The 15,551-nt window shown below is 42.2% G+C and overlaps 7 protein-coding genes across 7 annotated transcripts; 1 reads left to right on the top strand and 6 right to left on the bottom strand.

Moving 5' to 3' along the window:
* Nucleotides 1–428, top strand: K450DRAFT_222637 (uncharacterized protein). The gene is made up of 3 exons (XM_051585933.1): nt 1–248; nt 280–293; nt 316–428. Exons 1-3 carry the CDS (start codon nt 85–87, stop codon nt 348–350), a joined length of 213 nt encoding a protein of 70 aa, XP_051448237.1. The 5' UTR covers nt 1–84; the 3' UTR covers nt 351–428.
* A 1,074-nt stretch (nt 429–1,502) lies between these two features.
* Nucleotides 1,503–2,543, bottom strand: K450DRAFT_222642 (uncharacterized protein). Its single transcript, XM_051585934.1, has one exon. The coding sequence runs from the start codon at nt 2,405–2,407 to the stop codon at nt 1,700–1,702; it is 708 nt and encodes a 235-aa protein (XP_051448238.1). The 5' UTR covers nt 2,408–2,543; the 3' UTR covers nt 1,503–1,699.
* Nucleotides 2,544–3,107: 564 nt separating this feature from the next.
* On the bottom strand, nt 3,108–3,399 carry K450DRAFT_222651 (uncharacterized protein). The gene has a single exon (XM_051585935.1). The coding sequence runs from the start codon at nt 3,281–3,283 to the stop codon at nt 3,125–3,127; it is 159 nt and encodes a 52-aa protein (XP_051448239.1). The 5' UTR covers nt 3,284–3,399; the 3' UTR covers nt 3,108–3,124.
* On the bottom strand, nt 3,312–3,972 carry K450DRAFT_222652 (uncharacterized protein). The gene is made up of 2 exons (XM_051585936.1): nt 3,655–3,972; nt 3,312–3,583 (listed from the first exon to the last, which is right to left on the bottom strand). The coding sequence occupies exons 1-2, from the start codon at nt 3,783–3,785 to the stop codon at nt 3,520–3,522; spliced, it is 195 nt and encodes a 64-aa protein (XP_051448240.1). The 5' UTR covers nt 3,786–3,972; the 3' UTR covers nt 3,312–3,519.
* Nucleotides 3,973–6,220: 2,248 nt separating this feature from the next.
* K450DRAFT_222657 (uncharacterized protein) lies at nt 6,221–6,692 on the bottom strand. Its single transcript, XM_051585937.1, has one exon. It carries the CDS (start codon nt 6,579–6,581, stop codon nt 6,360–6,362), a length of 222 nt encoding a protein of 73 aa, XP_051448241.1. The 5' UTR covers nt 6,582–6,692; the 3' UTR covers nt 6,221–6,359.
* K450DRAFT_222658 (uncharacterized protein) lies at nt 6,693–8,481 on the bottom strand. Its single transcript, XM_051585938.1, has 6 exons — nt 8,132–8,481; nt 7,997–8,052; nt 7,816–7,932; nt 7,515–7,743; nt 7,396–7,443; nt 6,693–7,301 (listed from the first exon to the last, which is right to left on the bottom strand). The coding sequence occupies exons 1-6, from the start codon at nt 8,217–8,219 to the stop codon at nt 6,805–6,807; spliced, it is 1,035 nt and encodes a 344-aa protein (XP_051448242.1). The 5' UTR covers nt 8,220–8,481; the 3' UTR covers nt 6,693–6,804.
* Nucleotides 8,482–9,779: 1,298 nt separating this feature from the next.
* On the bottom strand, nt 9,780–11,166 carry K450DRAFT_268336 (uncharacterized protein; the record flags this gene model as incomplete). Its single annotated transcript, XM_051592874.1, has 6 exons — nt 9,780–10,276; nt 10,372–10,446; nt 10,514–10,712; nt 10,783–10,899; nt 10,962–11,017; nt 11,079–11,166. The coding sequence occupies 6 exons, from the start codon at nt 11,164–11,166 to the stop codon at nt 9,780–9,782; spliced, it is 1,032 nt and encodes a 343-aa protein (XP_051448243.1).
* Between the last annotated feature and the right edge of the window lie 4,385 nt (nt 11,167–15,551).

Here is a 15,551-nt window from a genome sequence, read left to right on the forward strand (position 1 = left end):
CAGTGATAGCTCATTTGAACGCCAGGACCAGGTAAGTTGACTTTCGGTTATGGATGATGACATCAACCTTAGTGGCGAGCATTAATGTTAATTTTCTCCGGTGAATGCTTAAGTTATATAGACTCAAACTTGGTCTGCAACATCTACGCGCTCCCCAGTATACTGCTGTTGCCATGGATAGCCGATTTGAGCATTTGGTGTAGAAGGTACAGCAAGATGAATGCCATTTGTTTTTATGACATAAATACGTACATTTCCATTAAAGGCAAATTTACAAAGGCAACTAGGCTATAGTGAACTGCTTCATGTCCAAAGAGATTCTGTACTTTATGCTCGCATACAACAAATGAATTCAAAATACCGGCTAAAGATGCTCGTTCATAAAAAAATTAAAGCACCCATCCTTAAAACCATATCCGCTATGAAGAGGTGTGAAAGCTTAGCAAAATGGAGAAACATAACTCATATTATCAATGATTTCAACGAATTATGGTTCAGAAGTACAAATCTACAGACAGTACGAAGAAAACACTTTCAAAGTTGGCTCATTGTGCCCAGAATGCAAAATGTAAACACCAAAACATAAAATTGAATTTCCATAAGTCAGCTAACATTGGTAAATGTAATATCGACTTTGTACACCGAATTTTCTTTACACTTACAGCAGATCAACATATAGTATAGAAAACATGGTAAGACGGCAAACAAATTGCCTCGATCACTGTTATTAACCATAAGAACTGCTCATCACTAAGTACTTTACACTTGTAAAAAACTAGGCTGTAGTTAACAGTGTAAGCCATAAGCATCAGCACTTAGCGCTTAATAAAAGACTGATTGTAGTTATAGTTCAGTCCGGACGACTGAAGGTTAAGAGCCTAGAGATGCTGTGATCAGTTCTTCTTTATTCGCGAAACTTCCAGCTAAAACTATATAAAAGGATAATAAACTATAAATATGAGGCCTATGTGTAAACTATATAATCGATTTGCTTGAGCCGAAGGAAGGTGTGGGAGGGCGGGAAATCTCTAGGCTCATGTTTGTTCAGTCCTCCAGACTGAACTATAAGAATCTGTCATTCCAGCTCATGCTAATGAAGCCTAACCTACCAGAATCCGAACCATATCATCTGCGCCGCGCCCTCTGCCGAATACAAGATCTGCTACTGCAATCGGTTGCGATGCCTTCTGCCCGAACACAATCGTACCTTCTCCAAGCCATACCGACAACGATCGCACAAGGACTGTCGTTACCATCGAGGAATCGGGATAGCTCTAACACTCGACAACCAGTAGTTCTAAGGTAGCTCTGCATCGCCGCTTCAGCGCTGTCTAGTGGTCGTCCATTGCTGTCCTCCGTCGTAGCTATCCACTGAGAAGAATTAAAACAAGCCGTTGTCCTCCACCTCCGTCCTGTCCAAGCCGTCCAACCTCCTGCGCAAAGTCAATAGCACTCCACGGCACATCGACATGGACTACCCACCGGACCGTCGGAAGGTCGATGCCCAACTCAAAGGCAGATGTGGCGACGATATAAGACGGTTTCCCATCTCGCCATTGCTGAAGCATTTTGGCCTTCTCCTCGATACTGCCAGGAATGGAGTGATACACCGGAGCATTGAAAGCCTGTACAACCTCCTCTGCCAGATCCTTAAGCTTGCAGTAAATGATGGCATGGGTATCAGCAGCTAGACCACTGATTATATCTTGGCATCTGGGACAGCAAAGTCACTGACAAAGTCATGGTTCGGAGCGCAGTTGCCAACGTGGAAAGATATATCGCGGCGCATAGTAGAGCTACGAACCATCCGCGTCCCATGTAACAACATCACTTCCTCGAATCGGGACACCATAACCGGTGGCATTGTGCCAGTCAAAAATATCATTTGAACAGCCAATTTCCGGAGTTGCGGAAGGAGTGCCATTGCAGGCCGATATGACACAGCAGTGATAGCGAGATGGCATTCGTCGAACACGACCCGGTCCAGTCGATTTGCAATGTCTAGCTGTGTTAAGAAATTCGAGAATGTAGGCTTCACGGCCGGCTCAACCGCAACTATGATAAGTGGAGAGTGTTGCAACTTCATTGGGTCCGACTTCGCCTCCCATACATGCGCCTGGATACCAGCCTCTTCGCACCGGCGCTGCATCTCAGCCTTTAGCACCACAAGGGGCAAAATAAGCATGGTCGTTCCAGCATCAGGGAGTTGACAGGGAAGGAGATAAAGAAGACTCTTGCCCTCGCTGGTCCGTAGGATCGCCAGGACTTGAGCACTACCCTCCAAAATATACTCCATAGCCTTCTGCTGCCCACTGCTTCGATACTGAGCATCCGCGCCATACATCTTTTGCAGAATCTCCATTGCTTGGTCCATACTCCATCGCCGCTGATTCCGAGCAGGCGCCATACGTTGCGGGATGCGCGGTACAATCGGGCTCTCTTGCTCCTCATTCTGGCGTCGCTTAGACGGAGTAGTAGATGATCTAATCGCAGCATTAGATCAAGTGCGACAGAATCGATGTATAGTTCCCGACGGACATCCACAAGGCTGTCGCTTACTCGGTCGAAAGAGCGTGTCCCGAAGATGGCCCTGCTCTACGGATCGGTGCCAGTAGCAGATCCAACCGCTGCCAAGCTTCGATATATTTCTTACGAGACTTCAGGTTCTGCAGTCTGGTGATGGGATCCTGGGATGCTTCCTTCCGCGTGAAAGTATTGAGCAGTCGTGCATCGAGCCGGGAGACGATTGGGGCCTCTACGTTCGGGTCATGCGCAAGGGCATTCATCGTTTTCGCTAGGACCCGTCCGATACTCTCACAAATCAACATTGACGACGGCTCTTCTTGCCCCCTAGGGAGGTAATAGCTAGGACCGAGTTCATCATGATTTAGCCATAAGAGATGGGCTTCGATACCGGTGCACTTCATCCACGGTGTAACTTCAGAGACATGTTGTCTAGTCCTTACAATAATTCGTTTCTGTCGAGATTTAGATTCGTACTTTCTTCTATTTTGAGTCCGTACATTATCAGGAACAGTAAGTGGAGAAGATTGGACGTCACTGGAATATAGGAAAAGGTTCATACATGGTCCATGTTCACACGAAGTAAGAAACAGACAGGTACTCACTTGCGGGTAGAAGTTGGGGCGTTGTTTGGTGCATTGGCGTGGAGATATATATACTGTGGGGTAGCGGACGGGTGGATCTGGTCTGCCAGAACTATTGCAAAGTTGACCATTGGGACTTTGAGATAACACAGCACCAAGTCCAGTATTGGAAGCATCAGTTGACAGAATTTGGATTTGGTCTTCCTTAGGAAAGGATAGGATTGGAGGACTGGTTGCAACTGCTTGATTCTGGTAAAAGTTTCAACTTGCTCTTGGTTCCAAACAAAAGGGACCTTCTTGCTCAAAAGACGAACCATGGGTTCTACAACAGAAGCGAAATTGGGCACAAATCGACGGTAGTAACCGGCGCTTCCTAAGACGGAACGGATCTCGTCTTTGCTCCTGGGAGACCTCATATCCAGCAACTTTCGTACGTTATGGTCTGTTGGGCTGAGACCATTGGGCATTGCCTTCTGCTAAAATAAGGTCAGCATGTATGCCTTATGCCATGATATAGCCCCATGATGCAGAACTTGCCACTATGCACTTCATTATAGTGTTTTCGAATCCGGTCGCTGTTAACCGAGCGAAAGTCGCAGTCAGGGAGGTGGCAGAGGAAGCCGAGTGCGGCTGGCAGCCCGCGAATCTAGTTAGTACCATCTCGGGGCTGCACAACATCAGCACTAGAGATAGCGACGTCTACTGCGCTACGAAATAATAAAATAATCAACAAACTTGATCCTGCGAACAGAATGCAAAAAGATGTAGTGATTCAGTTGTGGGGATATTTTGGACTGCGGCCAGACATAGTTAAACGCTTAACCACTCTGATCTTACGAACAGACGGCAAAAAGATGCAGTGATTCAGGGTAACGGGGCCAAACTGTGAATTTCAGAAGGCCTCTTCCATTTGTTTATGAATTTACGTCGGACTGCGTGTTTGTAGAATTTCTGAATCACGCTGTTGTTCAACGTCTACTCTATTGACAAAGACAGAGTACAAAATGTCGCAGTTGTTCTTTCTGCCGACTTGTCTTGTTTCTCTACTGTTTTTCACGTCAATGACATGCCTTCATTTTGCAAAGTTTGATTTTTTACACAATGCGATTTTTATGCGAAACGATTATGGAAAAGTAAAGTAATGCACTCTCTTAATGTCTTCTCTTCAAGCTCTTCAACTTAAGACTCCTTTTCAGCGTAAGTCAGAAAGAAAACAGCTACATTTTTCCTTGATTTGAAGACGGATAAGATACCCTAAAGCAATTGCATTATATAATAGATATTTTGAGATGGAAACACTAGTTTAAGATAAGTGATTGAATTAAAGACGTTGTGTCGCATAAAAAAAGTCGTTGGCTACTATAGAGTCGTCGAGGCGGTACGAGCTTGCCAACTCTACAATGTGGAAAGGTACAAAATTCTATCCACGAGCGGGCAGCTGTTTTGTAAACGTTCCGTCATTCGGTCACGGCTTTTGATGCTCAAGCATATCGCTCTATAGCCATGCTCACTTCTTAGCTCACTAACTACTAGACTACTTTCAGATGTTATGTCAGTTTTCCTCATTATTTCACTATTGTCCTTGTCCATCTTGGAAGACTGCCAAACGCACCAATCCAAGTCACCTATAGATCGACACGATACCTCTACGCCATCAGCAACAGTTGGATAATCCTCGAGACCTGAAATGTTACAGTCATGGGTGACCTTTTTCACATGGCATGCTCAATATCCTGTTGACTTTGATTTCATACGCGCTTTAGCGAAACAGCCTCCAAATGAGCCAGTAACTTCAGCTAGCTCTCAAAAAGTCATTAATAGATGTGTGGTCGATTTTTAAGCACTCAATGTAAATGTAGATCTACACAGGTTTTGAATGTTGTAGCGAGAGAATGACAACATTGTTTATCAGTGGTATTAGAAGAGTCCGTGTGGCTCAGGAAGAGCAAAGCGGGAACTACGACTTTTAACTTGTTCCGCTTTTCCCGACTTCTTACACTGAATTTTTTTTTTTCAGTCTCAGTAACATTCATTGGTGCCTCCTGCAACTCTGCTTTATACCATGGTACCGGGATGCCCCCCCCCGTGTATGTAACTTTGTAGATAACCTTGTTCAATTGATGCAGTCACCAATTCCGTGATAAGAATGCTAATAAACTGCAGATCATTCTATCGTGAATTGAAGCTGCTTTTCGGCTGCCAGTTGGCCTGACCAACACTTGCCCCTTGATCAGATCCTTCCGATCTTTTGCCCTTCTGATTCACCACTTGTCGTATAAAACCGCTTCGTATGGAACCATATTTCGCACGGTGAAAATTTAAAGTTGATCTGAACTAAATCACTTAATGCATCACATCGCCAGGTTTGCATAGATGTCCAGAATGTCATAACGCTACTTCTCAGGATACATTGTGCAGAAAAAGAGGCCGATTTATGTGCTCCGACCCAAAGCACCACATTTAAAACGCAGACGTCTATTTATCTAAACACCGCTTTTTTTTGCGATCTATCTTTTACCCGGCCAAATTTTGTTACTTATAAGCAAGTGTATCCTTCACTAGACAGAAACTAAAATATATTATGAGCTGAATATGTTGACAAAATTGTAAGGTTTGAGATGGTACAATTTTTATTCGTTTATATTCCAATGCGAACTCTTAAATCCAGACATTGTCTCTATCCCACAAATTTCCCATGTCCGATTTTCGTTTCTACTTATATCTCGCTCGTCATATATTATTGTCCTTCGGGACACATAACAAAATTGGAACGATACAGAGAAGATTAGCATGGCCCCTGCACAAGGATGACACTAAGCTTCTGAGATGAACGAAGCCTCGGCTTCAAAACTATTTTTTTGCCCTATACAAAATCCTTCTGGTGAATTACACATTGTAATTCCCTCCAGTGCGATTGCTAATTTTGCGCACCCCGGGATCCTGATAACGTCGTTTACGCTTTTCACACTACACATTTAGTTCATTTGTAGACAATGCTGACAACCGTTTATCGTTAAGGTTTTTCTATCTACATCCTTGCTCGGTTGTGTCATTGACGAATGGTACTGATTTTACTGTAAACAAGGTTCTATTTAACTAGTATAGCCTAGGTTTGTAACGGCAGTGTCATCAAGCTTTCCTATGGTTTGTCCTAGTCTTCGTCACCTTTACAGTCAGATCTACGCATAAGACGGCTGATGCTGCATACGACTAGTGGGTGTTTTGTTCAAGGTAAGTTAAACAACGATAATTTCAGCATTGGCGCTCGACTGAAAAAAGCGACAAAAGCCTGTTTCGCCAGGCATGGTTCAGATATTTGATAAGGCTGCCAAGAGCGTGGAAGAAGCAAAAGCATCTATTCTTTATCCCATGTCTAGAAGGACGTTGGTAGAGCCTATCGTGAAGAGAGTGGCTTGACAAACAATACAGGAGTGAGTTGCAAAAAGATGCAATTGCGAGGATACGCTTCAGCATTCGTAATGAAAATATCAAAGTACACCAAGTCTATGACTGGAAAATGGGTACCTCTACCCCTTTGTTTCAAAAACCGTCTTCAGTATATCGGCAATAAAGAAAATCGGTAGCTATTTCCTCCCATATACAATGGTAGATCATGACTAATATCATCAGGAATGGTTTTGCAGTGGATGTCAGTTTATTTGTAAAAGGGTACGTGGTAATCTAATTAGGAAACCCTTTAGCTAGTATATGGCTTCTTCACTCTAATAACATTAGCAAAGGTGTCATTAGTGCCGAGTTGGCCGATCTTGCCGGTCCAGTTGTCCTCGATGGTGGAGATGAGAGAAGTGTGGTTGTAGTAAGCCCAGTCAATGTGATCCCAGGTGGACTTGGTCTCAACGCCAGATCCCCAGATGGTGGTGTAGATCTGGTTGTTCATGTCAGAAAAGGTGAAGTTGCCAGACTCGTCAAAGGTCAAGATGTTCAAAGCATTTTCGTTAAAGTACTTCTCCTCAAAGATCTTGCTCCAGGTCTTTTGGATGTACTGAGAGCCATATGTAGTGTTGGTGTCATGCATATCATCCTTCACGGTAGGAACATAGTAGATATACTGGGGAAGCTCGCCGTTCTTGTAATCCTCGAAGAATTGGTCAGAGTTGAAGATATTGTTGCAACGCTCTGGCTTATTGGTGATGCTTTCGAAAGAGACGAAGGGGAAATGTCTGCGGGCATAGGCTATGATGAAATAGGTCAGCTTAAGAGTAACGACACGGCTTTTCCACATAAGCTAGCTTTTCGGCAGTGGTTAAATAGAGAAAAAGGAACTCACCAGTGCTATCTACCGTCATAGTGAAATTACATCCCTGGTGGATAGGATCTGATGGATATAAGGTGTTAAGCCTCAATATATTGAAAAGAAAAGCAACAAATTGAAAGGCGGTAACTTACAGCCTTCAGCATAGGCTCTCCAGGAGACACCAGCTTCCTCCAAAACATCAATAACGGTCTTGACATTGGCGGGGTAGTTGATAAGATTATCGGAATCAGCGAGCCAGGGATATTTGTAGTAAGTTTCCAGAGTGAGCGAGGTAAGGTTAGCGACTTCGGGGTGATGTGCCACAGCGTTGTAAAGATTGTCACCAAAGTCAGAACCGGCAATCATGTTGAAATAATTGGGCTATAGTGTGGATGTAAGTAAGCAAATGTAAAGATCTTGAGGAAAAGCTGGATATCTTGCTGAATTGCTTACCTGAGAAACGTGAGTAATGGCGTGGTAGTTACCGAGAAGACGATGGTTATCCTTCTTCCAGAATTTATTAAACCAGGGATCAGCTTGAACGGGCCAAACATCGTGGTTTTCAAAGACCTGAAAGAAAATGGTGTGAGATTTTGGAGGACGCTCAGACCACTAATTAAGACATTGCACTTACAATTTGAAAGATACGATCGAATTGGCGACCCTTGACATACTTGACGCCATGAGGACCTATAATAAAGGTACCAGACGGTTTCAGCGTAATTAGTGACATGCAGACTGAGTCGCTACATGCAGCTCCAATCCTTACCAGTTTGACACTTCTTGTTAGTGGGCTTGGCCTGAGCCATAGCGGCCAAAAGGACACAAGATGCAGCAAAAACACTAGCCAACTTCATTATGGTAAAAGGAAAGTATATGGCTACAAGATTGTGGAGCGTGGATATTTATTCAAATATTGGTATTCGGCCACTTGCGAACCATAGGCTCTTGGATTTGGCACGTGTAGATCAAGGTTTACTGAGTATTGGGGAAAATAAATTTTGCCGTAGTGCCGAGATTCAGTAATTTTTTGGTAACAGTGGATTAAACAGACCAAGCCGATCATAAGATCAAGCCAACGGGAAAGAATATGGATGATAGAAAATATAGCGCATGTGCATGATATGCACAGTTGCTAGCGTATTATCAGGTTTAGAAATCTGCTGCATCAAAAAAAAAAAAAAAATTGATTGCCACTAGGTGGAGGGGTCCGCTTTACCGGAAGGTGCACAAGAAGTTTCGCGCGGTTAGAAATTAATATAAATTTAGGCTCCAATTCAGATGGTGTTACAGCATGGAAAAAACAACGGCATTGATTGAACGTTGCTTTTTAACAAACGTTATATTACCAGAAAAGCCCATGTTCCCAGAAAAGCCAATGTGAACTCCACCAATACTGTCTTACAAATATGGGTTAATCCTCCTTCATAGAATTGTCATGACAAATTTTTCGGCGTTGGCTTTACCGGAAGATATGACTCTTTTGCTGGCTTTTGGACTGTGCGAGCTGGAGGCGGTGAATTCATCTGCTACCTTTTGTGCACTTACCTCTCATACAGCGTATCCTATTTGTGTTACGAGGTATGGCTTAAAAGGTGGTAAAATAACGTGGAAAAGCCAAGTTTTGGTATATATTTTTGTCATTTAAACTATTGCAGTATACCTTCATGTACATTTTGTCCCAAATAACCCGGGTCGACCATCCACGCATAGAAGCAAAGCCTGAAGATCACATAGAACTTAAAGAACAAGATTTAGATTGGTTGACAAGGCATTTAGAGACAAAACCAGATTTGAATACCAGTAAATAGAGGTGCATCTCGGTACTTTCACCTGAAATAGGATTCATCAACTTGTTATAAGCGTTACAATCGTCTCAAATGGCAAGCCATTGATCTGTCAAATTATTGCTGAGTTGAAATGATTGTATAAGCATGGTGCATGATCGGCAATGGAAATATGAGTTGTCGGGATATTAGAGACTACAGTGCATTAGGTGGGCAATGCAGAAATTGAGTAGAATGAAGATGGGTGAAAGTGAATGCAGGATGACAATTCGAGGCAAGTCCGAGTCTAAAATTGAACGGCCGTTGTCTCATTGTACTTGCATCAAAAAAATTTGATGTATTGCAGCTAAGCAGGCTATGAGTAGCGAAGTTTATTGAAACAGATTGGCTGTAGAGGATCGTGGTGGACTCACCCCCCACCCCACCCCCCAAATTTTAAAACACCTCACCTGCATTGCCTTTCGCTGATTACAATAGATCACTCTCGAAGCATCCATACAAAATAAATTTCTTTGACCATCCATACCGAAGTAATGGCTGGTGGAGAAACTCGATGTGACTCGTTCAAAAAGTTGTTACAGTGGATGAAACTTTATTTCAAAGGTTCGCGGCGAGCTAATTTGTAGACTGCTAATTGGTCCATGGTTGTTTGACGCTAATAACATTAGCAAAGGTGTCATTAGTGCCGAGTTGGCCGATCTTACCGGTCCAATTATCCTCGATGGTGGAGATGAGAGAAGTGTGGTTGTAGTAAGCCCAGTCAATGTGATCCCAGGTGGACTTGGTCTCGACACCAGACCCCCAGATGGTGGTGTAGATCTGGTTGTTCATATCACTCAAGGTGAAGTTGGCAGACTCGTCAAAGGTCAAGATGTTCAAAGCATTTTCGTTAAAGTACTCTTCCTCAAAAATCTTGCTCCAGGTCTTTTGGATGTAAAGAGAACCATATGTGGTGTTGCTGTCATGCATGTCGTTCTCCAAGTTAGGAACATAGTAAATATATTGGGGTAGTTCACCATTCTTATAATCCTCAAAGAATTGGTCAGAGTTGAAGAGGTTGTTGCAACGCTCTTGCTTACTGGTAATGCTAGGGAAAGAGATAAAGGGGAAATGTCTGCGAGTATAGGCTATCGATAAAAAGTTTAGCACAAGAGTAATAAAACAGTTCTTTCGCATGTTACATCGCTTTGTAGTAGCTGTTAATAGCGGAAAAGAGACTCACTGTGGTTGCCTTCGGTCCAGACAAAGTCAGGTACACCAGGTAAGTAGTCAAAGTCACATCCCTGTCTGATAGGATCTGATGGATAAAACGATGTTTAGTGATGGTATAGAGAAAAGGATAATGATGGTTAGCGCTAGCTTACAGCCTTCAGCATAAGCTCTCCAAGAGATACCAGCTTCCTCCAAGACATCAATAATGGTCTTGGTACTATCAGGGAAGGTGACAGGGAAGTCAGAACCGGCGAGGATGTCGATGTTGGACATGGCATCGGGGTTGCCATCCACAGCATTGTAGAGATTATCACCAAAATCAGAACCGGCAATCATATTGATATAATTGGGCTATAGTGTGTTTAAAATAAGCAAATGTAAAGATCTAAAGAAAGGCTGCATGTCTTGCTGTGTTTCTTACCTGAGAAACGTGAGTAATGGCGTGGTAGTTACCGAGAAGACGATGATTATCCTTCTTCCAGAATTCACCGAACCAGGGATCGGCGTGAACGGGCCAAACATCGTGGTTTTCAAGAACCTGAGAGTAGTTATAAAAATGTGAAAGACGTTAAGGCCACCAATCAAGTAAATCTTACTTACCATTTGAAAGATGCGATCGAATTGGCGACCCTTGACATACTTGACGCCGTTAGGACCTATAAAAAGGTGATGAGAGACACGCATACGTTGTGGCTACAGCCATTTTCCAATCCTTACCAGTTGGACCCCGGTTGTAAACGGGCTTGGCTTGAGCCATAGCGGCTAAAAGGACGCAAGATGCAGCAAAAATACTAGCTAACTTCATGGTATTAAAAGGAAAGTATGCAGTTACAGAATTGTGGTGCCTGGATATTTATTCAAATATTGGTAGGGAATGTCTTGCAAACGACAGGCTTATCGTTCTGGCACGTGTAGAGGAAGTTTCAATGAGTAATGGGAAAATTATGTGCCGAGAGTGCCCAAGTTCAACTGGTTTTTTGGCAACTATAGATCATCGGACCAAGCCGACCATAAAGCCTTGTGTAAGGAAAACATATGGACGACATATGAAAAAATTCATGTATGTAATATACACAGCCGCTAGAATACTACCTGGCTAGAAAGTCTACAGCAAAAATATATGTCTGTCATTTGCTGAGGGGTCCGCTTTCGAAATGTGCACAAAAGTTTTCGGCGCAGTTAAATTTAATCTTCAATAGGGATGGTGTTGCAGCATGGAAGAAACAACGGCATTGATTGAACGTTGCTGTTCCATAATTATTATATTACCAAAAAGATCCAAGTTTTTGGGATCTCCAATGTGGACTCCACAAACTGTTGTCGCCGAAAGATGGAATTAAGATCAGATTGTGGATTTGAATTTTTCTGTGTAATGATTTACCCATTGGTTTGAATCTGTGTCTACAAAGTAAAATTAACCTGACAGTTTTTCGCTGATTTTTTTGACATTTCGCCAGATTAGATATATGCTCTGACTTATGGACACCCTCATGTCTCCTCGGTGCTCATGGAAACCTCAACACCTATCATTGAGCTATTACCTTTTTCCTGTATGGACGATTTGCCGCCAAGCCCCACTGAGGTATTTTTTGGCTTGCGAATGTTTAGGGGCCTTTTGTTATAGAAATAAGTACTTTTTAAAAGCATGCTCTGTGCCGTTTCTTCTCGACTAATAAGCTATGTTCATAGATTTACACTACATAGTTGACTTTTTTAATTAGCTGCTCTAAGTGGGATATATTCGCCATTTTTAGATGATATTCGAGCCTTCTCTTTAATTTGATGCTGTTTTTAAAGCCAGGCAATCTAAATCAAAAAAATCCACGAGAATTTTTCTAGCGAGAACGCTCGCAAAATTTGTACCTAAGAAATCAACTCGTACAGAGTATGCCGCTTGAGCATCCCAGAATGCCGGCATTTCAGTTGATAGTTACGGAACAGAATCATGCCAATTATTAAGGATTTAGCCTTTGGCCGGTAAAGTCAGAATTTTTTTTATGTCATGTTCTGATGCATCATTGAAAAAAGGCATTCAATCTTCAAGTTCAGACATACGGTCATCGTTATGAAATAAAGTAAAAAAAAAATTTAAATGTAGCCGCCTAGTTCCCTTTGATGGCATCTACAAAACAAAACTTTGATGGAAAAATTGGCTTCCATTTACAAAAGGATAGGTCATTGGCTAGCAAGAGTACAAGCAGCTTCAACCGCAGCCTTTAACCAGACACAGTGTCGTAAGATATTCGTTGGTGCGAGTGAAAATATTTTTCAGAGCTATTGAACAGCATGCATTGACGAGATATATGGCAAACAGTTGCAATGAAAGTCTTGGGGAATCGCATTGCTACATAATTAAACAGCAAGTTAAATATGATACTTCTAACTAGGGGCGAAAGCAGTGGGGTTCTCTAACTTGCGGGCATGGCTGTGGACGAAGACATGACTTTCCAAGAGGATACTTTATATGACAAAGTTGCAATTGTGTTAAACCGCTTTCTATTTCACTACTGATAAAGTATGTTATTCATATCAGTGTAAACTTTGACTGCGCAATACGCTACTTGTTTTTGCGTTTAGCATGGAAAGTTTTCCTTGAAGACGCGGTTATGTAGATGGTTACTGGTTCTGCAGGTAGAGGTCAAGTGCATTGTGCCAGCTACATCCTATCCTCACAAATCCCTGTCTGACTTACCGATCAATAGCACCAGCAAATTCCATGGTTCCAAGTTTTTGCGATACCCTTTTTTGAGCATTTTGTTCACTTTGTATGCATTTTTTCGATCGCTGACTGCAATCTTCTGTACTCCTTGTTGCTAGGTACTGACTGAGAGCCAAATCAGCGCAGGGAAGCTTGGTTTCAGGAGAATTTTGCTGTATTGAGCCAACATATTCCTAGTATGCTTTTCTTGCTCCGATTTGGGACTGTAATAGTACATTGCTACTCTGATAGGACCATATTCAGAAACTCATGTTGTAGTGCTTCATTGCTTACTGTTATATACATAAATGATTCGGGTTGGTTTTCTCATCTTCAGATTTAAATCCTGGGCGCTTGCTTTGGCTATTTAACATCATACTGGGCCAGTATAGCTGAGTATCAGTACCTTTTGCTGGCTACCAGTAGATCTTTCGTGAAACGCAGCTTGCCTGGCGTATCATTCAGAGGCCTGATGATGTCAATCCACATATCTTGGCCTTATCCTTTTTGGGCTTCGTCATTTTAACGTCTCCCCTTCTGCTGTAACTCGTTCCTACTGACATTGCCATATGCCTTAAGCTGATGCAAACGTAATTTTTTATGGTTGTATGTCCTTGTATACCTTTTGGCGTGGATACTCCAAATGCCTCAGATAAACCAACAGCGCATTGAGGCAATGTTCCATCAATCACTTGGACGTAATGGGAACAAAGATCATTTAATTTTCTCTCATGAACTTTAGTATTATACTTCCTGTACATTCTTACTGAATACACTCAGATCAACCATACACACGCAGAGGCGAAGCTTGTTGATCACATAGAATTCATAAAAAGAGTTTTATCTTGAGTTAGCCAGGCATTCACAGAAGAAAACCAACATGAGTACTGTTGAGTAAAGTTAACACCGGTATTAACACCTAAATTTTAACGCAAGAGTTACTGATATGAAATTCAACTGGCTCAAACGACAAGAGACTGAAAGATTGGGTCATTTCAAGTTGAAATGGTCGGGCTGACATGATGTGTTGTAGGCGATGAAAATGATATATTGGCATGAGTTCCAGAACACGCGCGGTATAGTTGGTGGACTAAGTAGGAAATGTGCAGGATGCCGATGGCAAAATATGAATGTAGAACGACATTGCAAATACAAGCACTGAAAACAGTTGCTGTGGAAGAGGAAAAAGAAATTGATATCATTTAACCCCGAACAAAAAATTTGCCATGGCAGGCACTCGTGTATGGACCTGTCTAAGTAGTGGACAAGAGTCTGCAAGTCTAACGATGTAGATACTAATCTCTTTTTAGAAATCATCATCTTTGGAGGCAGTTTTGCCACAGCCATTGTGTACTATCGTTGATCGATGTTTTATATGAGTATTTCGCTAGCGACGAGTACAAGTAGTTGGTAGTTAGACTTTTACTTTGCACATTACTGTGTAAGTTTATTGTGCGTGTGTATAAGTGAACGCATACAACTAGAGATTCTAATGTCAAACTCATGGAGAATAATGGCATTGGAACTGTAGACGTAGTAAGACCTTCGTACTAGAACGGCATATTACCATGCTGTTAAATTTCTTATATACATCATCGTCAGGAGCGAAGCGAAGAAAAAAGTGTATGGATCGGAAGTGGTTTTCTTTCCAATGAATCCTACCATAAAGACTAATTGCTGACGGTGTTATGATGACAAAGCTTCTGACTAAGCTCAGGCTGTCTTCGTGATACCATGAACGCTTGTTTACAATATCAATATAAAACAAGTAGTTTGTCGCCTAAGCGTCTCCTAAAACTCTCATATAAACTATCAATTGATTTCAGTGCTATTTTTGGCTACATTCTACAAATCATTCCACGATCAGCAGACTAACAATGGCAGATGCATGATACAGAACAGAGCTACTTTCTTGCGCGAATGTTTGGTTCAGAATGAAGTGACGGCGCATGTTCAGGACTAGCACTATGGGTGTCGTTGAGCTACCGAGAATGATCTTGACTTCGATGGTATATGGTTTACGCGGGTGATTTTTATCGATTATGCACATGTTTACTGCGTGTAAGACGTTTGGAGATATCAATGTCTATTGAAATGCTATTTGCAGCAGTAGTGGACTGGCATTGTACAACTTGATGATGACAGGCCTACGTAAGCTCCTCAATATCTAAGGGCTTTAGCAAGTTTAGGCTGCGTTTAGACTTTGACGTAGCAAAATATTGCAATACTTATTATTGCGACGTGAGCAATGGGCATATACAGAAGAGGTCTTTACCAATACGTTCGAATTTGGCCATTCGTAATCACTGGCATGACGAATAAAGCGTGATAGTCAATATACAATAAATTTGCATGCAGCCAAATGGCGATAATGCATTGACAAGCATTCAAGCATTATATCTAGAAAATTAAAATGTCAATGGCTTGATCCATGTTGTTAGAATTTTGTAACAGATGCATGGCGTTGCCAACGGTTGGTGCCAACGTTGTAT

Source organism: Umbelopsis ramanniana (assembly GCF_025399195.1).
Source record: "Umbelopsis ramanniana AG unplaced genomic scaffold K450scaffold_5, whole genome shotgun sequence".
In the NCBI taxonomy this organism is placed as follows: domain Eukaryota; kingdom Fungi; phylum Mucoromycota; class Umbelopsidomycetes; order Umbelopsidales; family Umbelopsidaceae; genus Umbelopsis; species Umbelopsis ramanniana.